The sequence below is a fragment of the Micromesistius poutassou genome (assembly GCF_964030765.1).
Source record: "Micromesistius poutassou genome assembly, chromosome: 9".
Classification (NCBI taxonomy): Eukaryota; Metazoa; Chordata; class Actinopteri; order Gadiformes; family Gadidae; genus Micromesistius; species Micromesistius poutassou.
Window position 1 is genome coordinate 2,004,179 of NC_140279.1, and position 18,023 is coordinate 2,022,201.

Consider the following 18,023-nt stretch of genomic DNA (forward strand, 5'->3'; position numbering starts at 1 on the left):
CTTCTGTTTTCTACCCAGCTGCAAAATAACTTCCGCCGGTGGTGGGGATTCTCCCCACCGAGTAGGCTCACTATGAAAATGTTCGGTGGTGGTGGACATCATGCACTGTCCACACACGCACACCCGAGGAAATGGTTATTGTTCATCAATTAAATGACGATCAGATATGACATTTCTGCAGAAGTGATGTGTCGAACAATGATTTGCCCTAACCCTATTGGGAATGATGTGCGCAAACTAAGCCATACACTCACAACGTCTTAGTATGTTAAGAACTGTATTGCTTGTGGTCGTCTATTCCAGGGGGTGGTTTTGTTAGTTTGCGTCACCATGGGCGCAGGTACTGGCATCGGCGACCCGCGTACGAGGTTGGTGGACAGACCCACGTGACGCGCGGTGGATACCGCCTCGGCAGCGCTGTAGCACACCGGAGATGCCAAGATGGCTGCAAGCAATTATTATGGCTTCACACATGGTGCCGCCGGTCCGCAATACAGGTATTTCTCGGGTTGCATGGTGTGTGGCAGTTTACCCCTGCTCTGCCAAATCCATTCTTAGTTTTTCATTGCAACTCCGCTGTTATTTCTGCTGTTTTCACTGCGTAGCTATGTAGTGGCAAGGCTAGTTGGCTAGCAAGGTGGGCTAGTTTTAGCTACAGGCCAGCAGCACACGTACGAGACTAGCCGTACGCCAGCCTTAATGTTGTAACTTTTTGGATGACAAGCCAGTCAATTGTGTGTATACCTTACTCCAATGTAATGTGGGTGGATGTCTACATATTTGGCCATCTTTTCGTCCCTGTACGTAATGCAGATGTCCAAAAGGGTGCTGAATTTGAATCTTGTCATCTGTCAAACATGCAATTTGTCAAAAAAAATGACATGCTGTAAATCCCATTGCACAATTTGTATTTTTTGCGTATACATCTGTGTAACCACGGTTTCCTAATCATTGCTACTTACAACCGTGTTACTATGCACTTGAACATTGTCGGATTGTCTAGAAGAGTCATTACCCGGCAACTGTTTATTTGGCTGCACCGCACACAATGTTCTTTAATGCGGATCAGGAATTGTTATAATTGTTCAAGTAGCTTATCATTAACGAGTTAACGGCAGCTTGTTTGCAAAACCATACCCGGCTTTCGACATGTGCTGCAGTGATTGTTGTTTCAAACTTTTTACATCTTGTCAAAACTTGACCTTGATTTCTTATACTTTTTCAATTGGCCATTTCTTTGAGGCTATTGCTCCACCAGGCATTAATGCAAAGTTTATGATTTTGCATGGCACCCACAGTCAGGTGGCTTTGGCACCGCCTTCCTGTCTTAAATGTGTGTTTGTTTAGATTATATTTTCATCTTTCGGCATCTTGTATTACAAACAGTACGTCGTACATTGACACGCGTCGGCTGTGTCATTTACATTAATACATGAATAATGAAAAACTCCTGAATGAAATATTGTTCCCCTTTTATAAAGGTCTGCATTAGGTAACAATTAAGTTATATTCGATGCATGATCATATACAGTCATATCTTGTCAACGTCTTGAACAATCTCTGAGAGAAAGTTTGCTGAATGTTTGTTTGCAGCACATGCACCCAAACAATCTGCTACAGCAGAATTATTCAGATTTTGCAGAGCTGGCACAAACTGCACTGTGACGTAAGCCTTTCAAAGGTGACTTTATTGCTCAGGTGAATGTAATATGTAGGCCATTCCACTGCAATGCTGACAAATAATTCAGGAAGAATACTTGCAGCACATAGTGGAAAAATATGCACTAGCACAATTTGTATCTGAAAGTGTATTTCCTTGGATTTCCCTGTAAGGCTGTACTGGGAAATCCCTCTGTTGGATTTTCACGCCGTGCCAGTGCAACTAAAACCCACTTATTATAAATCCCCATTAACTTCCGCACCGTCCCATTGGTTTCTGTCAGCAATGCAAGGTGAATCCACTCATGAAAGTGCTTCCAAACTCTTGACTTTCATCCCCGCCGCCCCCCAGTGCCCAGCCTCCTCCGGCCTACTCCCACCCCTCCACGGCCAGCTACACGGTCCAGCAGGCCCCGGCGGTGGCCCACGCCGTGACCGCCTCCTACTCCGCCGCCCCGGTCCAGGCAGCCAGGCCGGTGGCTTCAGCCCCGTACTCTGCCTACCAGACCCACCAGGCACCGCCCGACTATGCGTACAGGCCGCCGGACCCCCCCGTGCCCCCTCAGCCCGTGACCACGCCGCAGACGTACCAGGTCTACACGGACACGGTGAGTCTTGTTTTTGGCCTCGCCCTCGTTGTTTAAACGTCTGACTTTTTTGTAAATGTCTTATTTTGTGTATCCTGATGAATTGAATGAAGAATGATGAATTTTTGTCTTTTATTATGTAATCCCCTGAGTCAAATCACTTGTGAAATCTTTTTCATTACTGAGCTTTTGTGTAGCCTGTGACTGATCAGCGCTTCAGCGAATGTTCTTTGCTGTCCTTAGGGCTATCCATCCAGGATATAAACAAAATAGTTCTGTTCTATTGGTGGTGGATATCCCCCCATCAGAGCATTGAACAGGTGGTTCATTATCTGTTATGTTTACAGGACAACTACAGCTACGGGAGACCGCCACCAGTCACAAGCTACGAGACAAAGCCACAGTACTACCAGACCAGTATAGCCCCGGCTCAGAGGACGCCCGCGGAGAGCTACTACCAGACCAGTGAGTAGTGCAAGCTGTGCCCCTTGTCAATATAAAGTTTATTTTTATCCTACGTGTTAGCCGTCAGTCGGTTCACACTTACCGGAGCATATCGTATAGCTTGTGGTTCCGTGCTAATTGGTCCTGATCTGAAAATAGTTACATGTGTTCAGCCTTTAGAATGGTAACATGAAGCACGTGTCTTTATTTGTATGTTTGTGTACGCGGCTCCCACAGCATCTGCCTTTGCTTGTCGTTAACTCTGTGAAGGGCAGTCCCAGGGCATATGTAGTCGTCTCTCTCGGATCACACTCGCATCTTTGTGTCCGCCAACTCTGATGTACTTGTCCTTGCCATAACCTTTACCTCACCACTTCATTTTCTCTAAAAGTGCCGGGGTGCAATATATCACCCTTTTTATAGACGTCGTCAAATGTTCGCTGTGATCTTAGCATAGCTGGGAAGCTCTGGATGGAACATTTCCGGCGTGTTTATGCCCAACCTACGTCTCATTAGTGAAGTCTGTGTATTTTGAAGACGTTACATGCATTACATTAGTGCTAGCTAGGGTGCTAACGTTGTGTGTGCTAAGTAGTATTGTGTTTAACTCATAATGTCGTTGTATAGACATGTCTATTGAGCCATTTCAAGGATTATTCCTTATTGTGTGTCAGTTAATGCAAAAATGACCTATTGGGAAATGATCAATATACTCAAAGGGTGTTGGGTATCAGACCTCCAGCCCAAAGGTTTGGGTTTCAATCCCTAATGTCCGCTGCCCGCTGTTGGCATTGTCGAGCGAGATACATAACCTTAAAACCTGCTCCTTAATGACCTGTTTCTGAAACCAGGTCATCGGGCAACATTGTTAAAAAGTAGTCAGAGATCTCCCAGCCCCTCCTCTTCAACCCATCCACCCTCCTTCTGTGGCAGTCGCAGTGAAGAGCGGCTACAGCGCGGCCCCCTCCACGGTGTACAGCCAGCCGCCGCCCCCACAGAGGCAGGTGACGGCCCTGAAGCCCCTGGCCCCCGCCAGCGCCGTGTCCGCCAGCTACAACATCTACCCGGTCTCCACCAGCGTCCAGCAGCCCCCCACCCCCATCTCCTCCTACGCTCCGGGCTCTGTCTTCAGCTCGGCTGCGGCCGCCACCTCCTACTCTGGTGAGGGGGACCTCGCATTACCGGCACAACCGTGATGTGATGGATGGTTAGGGGAAAGACAATGGGTCCGTTCAGTACTGTTTGTTAGTGGACGGGTGATTTATTCTACACGAGCGATGTTCAGTTACGGGAGATGTTAGCTTTTTGAGCAAACTGATGAACTTGACTCGGATTGGAGTGTCCCCGGGGATCATATATGATGCAGCACTTTCGTCTCTTCTAGGCTATTTTAGCCGTGCAGAGCTGTTCATAAAGACTGGTCTTTTTTGTCAGGTAAAATCCTCAGCAGAAAGAAATATGCTTGAAGCATATCTCACTGTGGCAGTCAGAAACGGAGGCATCAACAGTGGACAGGCTGCTCTGTTTGCAGAATGCACGGCCCATAACGACAACACAACAAACCTTTATTGTTCTGCTCAGCTGGTAGCCCCACTTAAGCTCTTTCCTTGCTCTCTCTCTTTTCTCTGCCGTCCGCCTGTGTGTCACGGCCCTCTCTCAGGCCTCAGCTACTCCAGCTATGATTCCACAGGCTACACCTCCACGGCCACCCCCTCCTACTACCAGCCTCCCCAGCAGACCCTCTCGCAGCCCCAGCCACTGCCCCAGCAGCCCCCCATCCAGCAGCCCCCCAAGCAGCTGACCAGTGCCTCATGGAGCAACGCTGGCAGCAACATGGTGACGGCCCCGGCGGCCAACGCCTACAAGAAGCCCATGTTCCACCAGAACAAGCTGCAGAAGCCCAAAGGGCCCCCGAAGCAACCGCAGCTGCATTACTGTGACATCTGCAAGATCAGCTGTGCTGGCCCTCAGGTAAGAGTTGGACTCGGAGCATCTTGACTGATAGGCTGAAGTATGGACTTCGGATTGTAGTGGGACAAGTGTGTAGGCCCGGGCCGCAAACATGCCCTCATGGAAGATATATAAAGCTGTTTGTGTTATGCAAGTGCATTGTTATGCAAGTTGCTTTACTGCTGAATTGATCACTCCAGAACGATTCACCGTTTACATTATTATACGTTGTACATACAAAAAATGACTGTATTACACTTTCGTTGTTGTGAAGCACCTGGCTCCTATAATCCATTCAGTTTCAAGTTCCCCTCCGACCATTTCAATTTGTTGTTGTTGTTGTTGTTGTTTCTCCGGCCCCAGACGTATAAGGAGCATCTTGAGGGTCAAAAGCACAAGAAGAAGGAAGCCGCCCTGAAGTCCGGGGGCCAGGCGGGGGCCCCCAACGGGCCCCGGGGGGTCCAGACCCAGCTCCGGTGCGAGCTGTGCGACGTCTCCTGCACGGGCGTGGATGCCTACGCTGCTCATATACGTGGGGCCAAACACCAGAAGGTTAGAGGAGCTGTGTTGGTCACCACTGTTGTCCAACAGGTCGATCTCAACTGGATAACGCTGTGTGTTTTTGGGGGGTAGGTGTGCTGTGCACGGCAGGCTAGGCAGGTTCCTCTACCAGACACACCAGATCTATTCGACCCTACTAAATGCAGTTTGTGGAAAGTAAACTATTCATAGTGTTTCTCTTTATGCTTATGCTTCCTTCCATTTGGCCCAGGGGAGCATTCCCTACTATTGGACAGTATTGTCTTCTATATGTACCGTCCAGTTTACCCACATTTAACAGCCAATCTAATGGTATTATATGTAAAGTTGTTTCGCTTCTTGAAGACCAAATGGAATCGAGTACCAATAGACCAATAGTGTGACCTGCCGCTCTGACAAAGCGCTCCTCTTACACTTGGAAACGGTTATGGAAACTAGCGTGGCAGTTCTCCAAACTGCCGAGTCCATGGAATGACACCTCCCTCAGGGAGCCAGGCTCGAGTTGAGCGGCAGCAGGCCTTTGCGTGATTGCATCTCCCCTCCCCTCCCCTCTCTCTCTGTCAACCTTGGAAAGGTGGTGAAACTCCACACCAAGCTGGGCAAGCCCATCCCCTCCACGGAGCCGGTGCTGGTGAACTCTGCTCCAGTGTATACAACCACGTCAGCGGGGAAGTCCTCCACCGCCACCACCTCTGTGTCCGCATCTGCCTCTGCCCTCTCCTCCTCGACACCATCAGCAGCAGCAGCAGCAGCAGCCACAGCTCCTGTATCGGGAGCCAAGCCAGCTGTGGCGATCGCCGCTGCGAAAACAGCAACAGCGACCCACGCTAAGAAGCCGGCTGCTGCTAGACTCGCTGTCTGTAAGTCACTGGAGCGGAAGTGTGGATTGCAGTTGTGTAACGGGTGTCCACCCAGATGTATAACCGGTGGATGGATCCACCAGCCTCCCCAGTGGACTGTACCAACTGGGGGGTGGGTTCTATCCGTCACTCCTCCGGGTGGACACGCCCACGTGTGATGTCACTATGGGGTTGATTTTTTTTTTTTTTTAATGGTTCAAGATGGCAGGTCAACGTCAAACCTGTCAGTAAAATACGGGCCCTTTTTTAAGAATTTTATCAGTTCGTGTTTGTATCGCATACCCCCTAAAATCTCTGATTTTTTTCAAACCAAACATCATTATCATAATTATTATTGATTTTAATCTATTTTTTTCCTCTTAAAATACATGAAAATATTAAAAAATGTAAAAAGAGAAATCGATTTTCATTTAAAAAAAAAAAAATCGTCCTAAGCCATTAATTCGAATTGCGGTTAAAAATCGATGAATCGTCCACGCTCTACCGTGACGGATCTATTAAACGCTCGTCATGTCGCCCATCCCCATCACAGCCAGTAAGCCCGCCCAGGCCCCCGTGGCTGCAGCGGCCCCGGCCCCCAAGGCGGAGGAACCCAAGCCCAAGGTCACGCCCCGGCCCAAGGACCTCCAGAGCGAGGACGACGACAGCGACAGAGCCGGCGGCCAGAGCGACGTCCAGCCTGTGGGACCAGACTATGTGGAGGAGGTGGGACGAAGCATGACTCTATTGACAATATTTTAACCACAGTGATTATGGATCATATGGATGTTAACGTTGTGTTGGGGTATGACCATCCGTAGACTTAAGGTTTTACTGTCTGCACCTAACAGTGATGAACGATACACTGGATCTAGGCCAACATGGGACAGTTGGAACACGATTCATCCTCTGAATGTCTCTGCACAATGTTTGTGAGTCTGGGGCGTTTGTGGGGTGTTTAACTGAATGTCTGTTCCCAGGTGTGTAACGACGAGGGCAAGGTGATTCGCTTCCACTGTAAACTCTGTGAATGCAGCTTTAATGACCCCAACGCTAAGGACATGCACTTAAAGGGGAGAAGGCACCGGCTCCAATATAAAGTAAGTGAAGACTCTGCCTTCTGAGATGGAAACTATGGTAGACCGTGATGTTTATTTTATTCTTCAAACAAAGTAGCCTTTGTACCCTAACTCCCAGTAGTGCCCTGTGCTACCTTATCAAAGCAGCAGATTGTATCCCGGCTAGCGATGCCCTAGTCTGAGCTGGCCGTGGGCCGCTGGTTCTTGCAGAAGAAGGTGAACCCTGAGCTGCCGGTGGAGATCAAGCCCAGTAACCGGGCCAGGAAGCTGCAGGAGGGCAAGCTGAGGAAGCAGAAGCAGAAGGCCGTGCTGAAGAGGCAGCGGGACGACGAGCAGCGCTGGCACCTAGAGATGAGGTCCGGGTCGTGGGCAGAGGGGGAACGGGGACATCATACACCATCATCTATTGAGTTTCAACTCCATATGAGAAACTAGTACGATGTTATAGGAGATTATGGTGCTGTCCAGTTGTATGGTACGTCCGACCTGGTCTAGCGAGAACGTGACGTAATTTCCTGGTTTGCAGCACTTCTAGCGTTCCCGTTTCTCATTGGCTAGTCATTGTTATTGTTAGCTACATTATCCTCTTTAGCAAACCAGCTCAAAAACAAACAACACAACTTTACATTGTATTGCACGCACAGCAAGACAATGTACAATGCATAAATTGGTGACCTGAATAAAGTAGCAATGTAATCAAGTGTGTAAGAGCATTTAAAATCAACATTAAAATGACCAACGTGGTACAATACAAAGAAAATAAATCTCTTTATGGGCACAGCCATTTTTGTCGCGCGGTCAGCCTCGCTGACCGACTCGCTCTACTTTCAGAATAGCGAGTGGGACAGACCAAGAGAGGGCGTTCCTCTGTGAAATTGCCGCAAGAAAGCTGGGAGATTTACACCTTACGACTTGCACCTACCAGCGTGCCATACAACTGGATAGCACCACTAGGCTTACGTAGAGGCTCAAGGTCTGATGTCCCATCACTATTGTGGTGGTGTACACTGTTACGATGACGACGTAACGTTGTGTGGAGGAGAGACGTGCACCGCTGACCAGCTCCTCCTCCTCCCCCTCCTCCAGGCGCTATGAGGAGGACATGTACTGGAGGAGGATGGAGGAGGAGCAGATGTACTGGGGGGAGCAGAGGCGCCGGATGACCCCCCCTCCCCTGATGAGTCGCCCTGGTATGCCAGTGCCGCCGCTCCTGGTGAGGCTCCTCTCTCGTCTCTGCTCACGACCACCGTCTGTTTTCTGGAGTCGGTCGTGCCTGACTGGTGGAGTGTAGGCGGTCCTGGGTTAGTTTAGCTTTTTGAACGAATAATCGATGAGCTTTGTTGATGAGCTAGTAGGCATATTGCTCAAGGATGCCTACAGGTAGAATGCAGACCTTTTTGGAGTTGGAACCCAGAACCTCTCGGCTGGGAGCCACCAACACCATAACCACTAGACTATCCAGACCTGCCAGGTTTACGTTTACATTCAGGGCATTAGCAGACACTTTTATCCAAAGCGACTTAAAATAAGTATATTTGTCAGAAGAAAGAAACAACAATATGTCGCAGTCTGTACAGTAAGGATGTTCATAGAACCAAGTGCCAAGCACTAACCATTGTTTGGTTAACCCCTTCCCCGTATACAACAAAGACAGCTAGGATAAGATGCTACACAATGCCAAGTACTTAGGACTTAGGAAGTGTAAGGACGTACAACATACAGTAAGTGCATACATTAAGTGCCAGGACGTGCAACATACAGTAAGTGCGTACATTTAGTGCCAGGATCTACAACATACAGTAAGTGCGTACATTTAGTGCCAGGACGTCCATCATGAGCCAGATCCTCATGAACTGTTACCCTGTCTCAAGACGTGTGTGCGTCGGCCGGACTCTCCGGACGACCGGCACATCATGGCCAAGCACTCCACCATCTACCCCGTGGAGGAGGAGCTCCAGGCCGTCCAGAGGATCGTGTCCCACTCGGAGAGAGCCCTCAAGCTGGTGTCTGACTCCCTGCTGGAGAAGGAGGCCCCAGTGCCTGCTCCCGCTCCCGATCCCGATACCGCTCCTGCTCCCGCTCCCACCACTGCTCCTGCTCCTGAGGAAGGAGAGGAGAAGAGGTGAGGTCATCCGTTATTCAGACACTACAGGTTCAGTGGTGTGCAACACTGGCCCGCTTTGAACTCGCACACCGGGTGTGGAAACACAGGCCAGCCTCTTCTCTTCATGTGTGGTGCCCTGATCATGGAACTAGCTCCATGAGACTGCAGAATCCTGCAGTCTGAGAACATCCCAGACTGCAGAATGAGAACATCCCATGAACTGAATAGTGTTGATGTCGTGCAGTTTATACCGTTGTAAAGCTGTCGTTATGAGGAATGGTTTCAGGGTGAAAGTCATGTTTGTGGGAATATTTATTCAAATACAGTTCCAGCTGCAAACAGTTTTAGTTTGATTCACAGCCAATGGCCGATCAAACAAACACAAATTCCACTAACAATCCCTCTGTGCCTACCCGTCTCTGCCCCCCCTTCGCCCCCCTCTGCCGGGCATCAGTGCGGAGAGCCCTGGGCGGCTGCTCAAAGGGGTGATGAGGGTGGGCATCCTGGCCAAGGGCCTGTTGCTTCACGGGGACCGCAACGTGGAGCTCATCCTGCTGACCGCCAAGAAGCCCACGGCGTCCCTGCTGCAGAGCATCGCCGACCAGCTGCCCAAGGAGCTAGCCGTAAGTCGCCCTCCTCTTCTTCATCTTCCTCATCTCACGGGTTTCCTCATGCAAGAGGGTTGGTTTGGGTTTCCGTCTGTGCTGCGGATGAGGTTTTGTAGGCGCATGGTAACCACCAATGTTTGCCCTAGAATCTGGAATAGAATCTAGAAATAACATGATGTAAGGATAAGGAACCGGGGGACTTATCTGCCATGAGGGTTAGAACGTGGAAGCAGTGATGGAGAAAAACCTCCCTGCCTAAATCCCTGGTATCCTCTACCCTCAGTGCACTGGAAAGAATATACTGGTATTATTAAGTAAGGAATTAAAATGGTTTCCAATCAGATTAGATGAGCAGCAAGTTGTTTTTTTTCACAGTGCACTATGACAAACTGACAAATGCAGTCGAATGTGTTGTCACTTTACTTTGTTTGTCCTTTCCTTACACTATCTGGTGACTGCTATGTAAATAGCAGTAGCACTGCCACTGAATTTCTAAATTCCATTTTGCTTTTTGTTTTTGTTGTTTTACCGATGAATTGGGACAATTGACTAGCCTGAAACAATACACGAAACTGTCTCCCTCGCAAGATGTATCCCTGATACAACCGCGGAGAACAGGGTGATACAATATATATTATATTGCTATATTCTTTGGTTAATTTAACTGCCGTTCATTCTTATGAGGTATTATTATACGGGAGTCTTGGGTTGAAACAGCCGAGTGTTGTGTAATACAGTTAATGGTACACCGCTAGGCTTTGATTTCCAGGGTGTTAACGGATTCATGGCCTTGATTTGCAGTGTCCTTGTGGGGGAGTTGTCCATGTTCATAAACAATTTGAACCGTCCTAGCCATTGGATAGCTGCACACATTCATTCTTTCTCTGGTATTTTCACATGCTGGTGAAGTGCAGGAAAGAGCGTGAATCTTTTAAGCGATGACCCTCCAGGCTCTCAACAGCTGATGGTTGTGATGATGTGTACTAAACCCTCCCTCCCCCAGATCCAGGTGTCATGAATGTTTTGCGTGCTTTTAACTGATCTTTAGATCAGCTGCCTGGTAAAGACACCTCCATCCTACAGAGTGAGACTGGGGTCATTCTAATGTCTCCCTAAAACACTCACTTCACCTTATTAGTCTTAATTGGTAATTACCAATTAATTGGTTATTGTCCCCCTATGCCCTTGACTATATGAATAGAATATGTTCTAAATTGTTTTCCTGTCTGGGGGTTAAACGATGTTCTTCTCAATTGATGTCCTGACAAAATTTGCCCCCTCCTTTTGCTATGTCTTCATTTACGGTCATTTATAAAAACATTTAAAAAAAATTAAAACAAACTCCCCCGGGCTCCTCTGTAGTGCGTAATCCCCAGTGTCTTTTCAACCGGCAGACCTTTTCTGAAGATCAGTATGAGGTGCAGGCTCACCCTGACGAGGCCAGCATCGTGATATTTTCGAGCAAGGAGCCCAAAATGCAGGTGACCATATCTCTCACCTCGCCGCTGATGAGGGAGGACCCTGCCGCTGACCGGGACAAGCAGGCAGCGGGCAAGGCGGCGGAGAAAGGTTAGAGAAGCCCGCAGCTCTCGCTAGCGAGACAGACCAAAAAAAAGCAACAAACTCTCATGTTGGCGCTTGTGTGTAGACTACTGTGTTACCCCCCCCCCCCCCCCCCACTCGATGTGATATGAAATCCAAAAGTAAAGAATGTCACCCTGAACCACTACGTGTTTCGGCATCCAGCTTCCATACCCTGGTTCGGGTACAAAGCGCCGTAGGTATACCTTCTCCTTCTCGAGGTTTCTGCGAGGAAAAAGGGGAGATTCACCCATTCATTTGTCTCACTGTTTTCATCCCCCCCCCCCTCCCCATTGTTTCAAGTTATACTACACCCCCAACCCCGGTTTTTATTTCTTTTATTCAGCATATAAAGCTCCAAGCCTCTCCGACCTTTCCCTGCCTGCGAGTGTGTGTTGAACCTCTGAACACGCACTCGGATTCACCGTAAACGGAGCGGAGACCACGTGCTCCAGAGGGCTCTGATAATGCACAGGGATGAGAATGCTCCATATTGGATACTGCTTGTAGACGGATCGCTAGTGCATTTCACATAAAACATGAGGTCCTCCCCCCTCCACCTCAGTTTCTCATCCCTGCTGTTCAAAGTGGCATTATCCTCTTATCCAACAGGTGTTGGAGTGTTGCTAGGGCTACACACTCCCAATGCTCAGGGTGAAGTGTAGTATAGATACATAAAGTGGAGATGACTTTGATGAAGCCATGTTTTCTTTTCTTTATTTGACTAAAACCTCACTTTTAAGGTGTTGGTACAATGTATCTTTGGGTTGCAACACTCCTCCACCTAACTCCATGTATGTGTGTTTTTCTTTACCCATATGGAAAACATGGTAGAAATGTTTTCTCTGGCCCTCAGTTATTCTTTACATTAAAACTGTTTTTGTTTGGGTTTGTTGATCAGTCCCTTCAATCGTCGATCAGCAGACCTAGGCATCCTATTGGCTGTTCTGAAGTCCACACTTTCAAATATAGAAAGGCCCCACAGCATGTTTATCGTGCTGTGGTGCACGGAAAACGTGTAAAGGTCGGATTACACAAGGGAGCGGCATGGCCGTGGCTGTAGCCATGCTGCCCACCGGCACGATGCATGACGCTGGTGGATTTAAGTGGATTTGTGGATTTCAGAAAAGTGGCCTTTTCTTTTATGTACGTCTCTGTGCCAAACCTACAGTGTCATGCTGTTTTGCCAGTCGGCAGAGGCGCAGAACTGTGTAAAGCCCGTAGACTTATCCTTATCCTATGACCGTTTACAATGACCAACAACCCAAATTACCTTATTTAGAGGGGACATGGTAATGGTCTTGAACTTTTGCCGCATGGAACAGGTTTCTGTTATACACAAAATAATAATAATGTAATTAAGGATATAACTTTTCTTTAATTTTTGTATGTACTTAATGATACAATCCTCAGTTTTACAGTTTTGACCAAGGTTGTAAATAGATGTGATATTAACAACAGATGTTTAATTCTTTGAATGTTAATCGTTTGATGTTGACCGTTGTTATAATAAACTGACACATATAAGAGGCTTTTACCCTAATCAACCAGGGATTTGACTCCTAAACTGTGTTTGGCAAAATATACTATTTTATGTTGTAATATTCAGCATTATCAATATTTCACTTGAGCACAAATCGCACGTGTGGAAGACCTATAGTAAAACAATGTTTCTAAACTTGGGCTCAACTGTTATCTTGTTGGTTGTAGGCTTGGACCCTATTTTGTTTTTATTATATTTTCATTTTTCACATCCCATCCTAACGGAAAAAGCCAAAGAACCGCCACCACTAGAAAAGGGTTCAGTACTCTCGTCCCTGCTCAGTGAATGCAGTTCCAACGACCATAGTCGTCTCCTGATCACCATGGCTGTTGCTCCGATGGCCGCTCATCATGAGTCGTCAACCGTTTTTTTTTCCCCTCCGTTCTTTCTTAGGCGTGGCCGACAAGGACCCCGCAGACATACTTGACAGGAAGAGGTGCTTAGACTACCTGGCGGCCCTCCGACACGCCAAGTGGTTCCAGGTAAACGGATCACTAGCGCTCCACGGTCAAGCACGGCACACTTTGTTTGGGCTGGGGTGATCCAATTCAAATGTCATCGTTGCGCAGTTTACTGTGTATATTTTGGTGGATTCTGTCTGTCTTGAACGGCCATGCGTTAAAGGTGACATATTATACCACCAGGTGTGAGTGTGATTCGCTGTTACAAGCCGTTCACAAGTGGGCGTGTCCACCGAGATGTGTGCTGGGTCACGGCCACTTGTGATGTCAGAAGAGGCCGATTTTGAAACGGTTTGTAACGCGGCTAATCACACCTGGTGGTATAATATGTCACCTTTTTAATATTCTCTACACTATAACAAAGACCAATCAGAGGTAGAGATGGACGGATGGAGACCAGAAAACGCATTTTTATTCCAAAGTTGTTCTCTCTGCTCCGCAGGCCCGCGCCAACGGCCTGCAGTCCTGTGTGATCATCATCAGGGTGCTCCGAGACCTGTGCCAGCGAGAGGCGACGTGGGGCGCCATGCCCGCCTGGGTACGTCCAGCGTGGTCCTTGATATGTGCTGCTGGTTACTAATGCGGATCTGTTTGCATACGTTAACGAATGATCATCAGTTACGGATAACATTGTCTCTCTCAATCCAATCAATTTCCTTTGTATATCCCTTAATCACAGGTACAGTCTCACAGGCCTTATATTTATGACATGCCCCTGACCCTAGCCCCCCAGAGGGTGAGAAAAAAACTCCCTTAATAAGCCAAGGAAGAAATCTTGAGTAGGAACGCAGAGTGGGGGATCCCTCCTTCCAGGGGTGATCAGGAGTGCAAAGGGTGCCATAATTGACATACATACATACAGGCAAAACGTTTTAAATCGGTGCTGGCTGGCTAACCATAAGGAGAGTCCAGGAGTTCAGTTGTAGTCACTCTTTGTATAGTTTCCGGCTCCAACAGGCGTGGTGGAATCCTAGTTTCCTCTCTGCGTAACACTGTGTGTGTGTGTGTGTGTGTGTGTGTGTGTGTGTGTGTGTGTGTGTTCTGCTGGTGTCCTCCCTGCAGGCCATGGAGCTGTTGGTGGAGAAGATCATCAGCAGTGCCACGGGCCCCCTCAGCCCGGGGGAGGCCATGCGGCGGGTGCTGGAGTGCGTCTCCACGGGCATCCTGCTGCCAGGTGGGTCCTGGGGAAGGCTCCCGTCGAGATGCACCAAGAACACTAGGCTCCTGGATGGCAGGAGGAACCAAAATAAAGAAGAGCAGCCAGGGCAAAGGGAATGGCCGGATGACTGTAGTTGCCGGGTTCAATCCACAGTCCACTTGAGCAGGCTGCTTAGATTTTAGATTTGATTTCACTGTATGCTGTGTTGGATGAAAAGCGCTCAAAGTTATGGTGGTAGTCAAATCTTATTTCTAATTTCTCCCAGAGGGACCAGGGCTGCTGGACCCCTGTGAGAAGGAGCCCACCGACGCCCTGTCCAGTATGACCAGGCAGGCTAGGGAAGAGATAACCGCCAGCGCACAGGTATGTCCCTCCAGTGTCCCGTGAGCAGCGCCGTTGTGCTCTATATGTACGCAGAATGCTACTATGCCCTTTTTTCGACGGACACAATGATCCCATTCAAATGTTAACATTGCACTGTATATATTCTGGTGGATTCTATCTATGTGTCGAACGGGCATGTGTTAATATTCTCTACACTATAATAAAGAGCATTAAGAGGAAGAAATGGACAGTTGGAGGCCAGATAATGGAAACTAGAAAACACATTATTATTACTATTAGAGTTATTTACACCTGAAACTCCACGTGTCTCTGACTCTCCTCTCGCCGGGTTCCCCCCCCCCAGCATGCGCTGCGGCTGCTGGCGTTCCGTCAGATCCACAAGGTGCTGGGCATGGAGTCCCTGCCGGCGTCCAAGGCCAGCGCGCGCAACCGTAAGCGCCGGAGAGACGCCAGCGACGGCGGGGACGGCGACGGGGAGGGCGAGGGTAAAAAAGACAAGAAGGAGGAGGCCGCCGTTGCCGCCGACGACGCGTGACCCCGGGGGCGGGGGGGCGGGGGGGTGGGGGTGGGGTGGGGGGTTGCCCGGTGACCCACGGAGAGGGACTCGTAGAATGTCGCAACTCTAACCTTCTTTCTTATCTTAAAACGACAACAGAATAACCCTAAAACACAGGTATACATATTATAACATAATTATAACGGAAACGTTTTTTCTTTTCTTTGTGTGTGTGTGTGTGTGTGTGTGTGCGCGCCCTTAAAGCGAGAGGATGGGAGGGTGGGCGGGGGCGGGGGGGGAGGGAGAGGTGCCGGGTCTGTACTGTGATTTGCTCCTCGCGTACGGTCGACTACTCCAAACGTACTGTATTGAATCGTGCTGAAAACCACTGCTTGCGTTGTCTCCGCGAGAGGTTCCGAGGGCGCTAGTGATTGCATCATTCCATTTCTTGAATCCCCGGGCCTCAGCGACTGCGTTAACGACGAGGGTAACCAGCCACTGTTAACCTAGCCCTTATATTAATATTTCATTTTTTTTTATTTCTTTAGCTTTTGTCCTGAGCTTTTCTCAAAGAAGAGTTTTTATTCTGTATCGACGCCCCGACCAGTCGCATTTCTCATTCGACCCTAAAACGACAGCCTCCGTCAGCATCGTTGTGAGACATTCGATACCGACACAAGTTTGGAGGTTGATAAAAAAGATTGTTTAGGAATTGTTTCTTGGAAACATTTCATTTTTTTTTTATGACCAAAAAAGAATCAGTGTGTGAATCGGCTGCACACTGTACTATATGGTGCCTAATACACAGGAAATGACACGTTGACGCGGAAATCAGGGGCGAAGTAAGGTCGCCGCTCGTCACGTTCATCTCCAGAAGTCAAACGACAAAGGATCTGCTGAGATCCAGCCAAAGGCCGGTGTCCTACCCCCCCAGCCAGCTCTCCACACCGCTCCCCCCTGGCCACACCTGTAGTGCCCAGTGTGCCCTCATGTAGACGTGTTCCTCACTAACCCCGCTGGCCGTCTGCCCATCCAGGTAGTTCCTCTGCGGTTCCCCTGTAGGTCCTCAGATTTAGCTCTCTGCCGCCGCCGCCGCCACGCCAACACAGTGGAGCTCACTGGCGTATATGTTGCACGCAAAAAAAAACCTTTAAAACCTCAACCGCAACCTTTTATTTCTTTTCTTTTTTTTTACCGCAAACCACAACACCATGACTGAAGTTACCGTAGTTCTGTTATTATATATTTTCAAATGAAGCACCACCTCCCCAACTGTCTATCCATGAGCAGAAGAAGAAGCGGCGTCAGAAAGGCGTCGCGTCTGCAGCACGGAGAGGGACTGTTGAAGGCTTCAGGTTAAAAAACGACGTTGGGTTCGGTTGTGCTGGAGTGGCGGCGGGGATCTGGGTAGACGGGTCTCCCGGCAGACAAACACCCTGGATGGAGAGACGGTACATTAATCATGTAGGCAGGTTGATTCGGAGAGTGTTCAACTGGCCTTTTTAAGTGTGTCAACCATGCGGGATCCATTCTGTCGCGAGCAATCAAATTGCGCTAGCATACACAAAAGCTTTTAGAGGGAAGTAAATGTCTCTGATGGAGTCTTATATTGCACAGTTAAGCATGCGGGGGGATTGAAGCACTTATGAAAGGACAATGTTACTATATGTGGCCACGGTGCCATCTTTTGACTGAATCTAACAATCTTTACTTTACACGGTCGTCAACGGTGGAGACACACTTTAGGCAGAAGACAAACGTGGGACTGAATCTATCTACTGTAATGTTCAACGGGTTAGTCGTTGTTGGCTAGTTTCCTTGTGCCTGAATTTTGTTTTACAGATTTGATTTTAAGTACTACAGGCCAAGACATTTTTCAATTAAGAAAGTTGTTAATATATCAATGCAATATTTTAAGGATCTTATTTCATAATGTAAGTTGGATGAATTGCACAAGCCTTTTGACTGATTTTTATGAGTTTTAGTTCGTGTTTTTTTCTTTTCTCTGGAACATTGTTCACCGGTTCATTGATGAGGGGTGTCGTAATGAATTTTGTATTGTTGAAGTGTGCTCGTTGCCATTATGTTATTTGAATGTCTTTGTAGTGCTACCTACAATTAAGGAGAAATAAATACTTTTAAAACAGATGTCCTGTTGGATTATTATTTTATTTTTTTCAAATACATAATTTTAAATAAATTGAATATAAATATATTATTTATATTGCCAAAAATACGACATTGTCATAAGATATGACAATTAATGGATATTGCCAGATCCCTCTGATTTTTCATTCTAGCGAAGGGTCGCTGTTGGAATTGCAACACAAAGACCTCACACTCGTTCAGCTTTTAAGCTTTCGAAACTTTTAATTGTTCCCAGATACCGAGCCAGAATACTTTCTTACACATATCATAATCGTATCCCGGGGCAGCAGTTTGACGATGGAGACCACAATGGCCAGAAGGTGGCAGTAAAGAGTATATAATGTGCTGCCCCTCTTCAAGTCTGCAAACAGGAAGCTGTATTTCCAAAAACAAAAACATGTGAGGTCATATAAAGTAGTTCCTCACTTGATGTTTTTGTCTGCTATATCTGCATAGTATATATTTACCATGTAGATAGAA

The 18,023-nt window shown here is 47.9% G+C and overlaps 1 protein-coding gene across 1 annotated transcript; it reads left to right on the forward strand.

The window, feature by feature from the left end:
* The first annotated feature begins 395 nt into the window (after positions 1-395).
* Positions 396-17,523, forward strand: zfr2 (zinc finger RNA binding protein 2). Its single transcript, XM_084472636.1, has 19 exons — positions 396-497; positions 2,012-2,267; positions 2,594-2,711; positions 3,624-3,851; positions 4,351-4,661; positions 5,004-5,192; positions 5,755-6,040; positions 6,573-6,745; positions 7,000-7,119; positions 7,309-7,454; positions 8,185-8,311; positions 8,970-9,220; positions 9,657-9,825; positions 11,205-11,379; positions 13,328-13,416; positions 13,838-13,933; positions 14,458-14,569; positions 14,820-14,917; positions 15,243-17,523. Exons 1-19 carry the CDS (start codon positions 442-444, stop codon positions 15,432-15,434), a joined length of 3,192 nt encoding a protein of 1,063 aa, XP_084328762.1. The 5' UTR covers positions 396-441; the 3' UTR covers positions 15,435-17,523.
* The last annotated feature ends 500 nt before the right edge of the window (positions 17,524-18,023 follow it).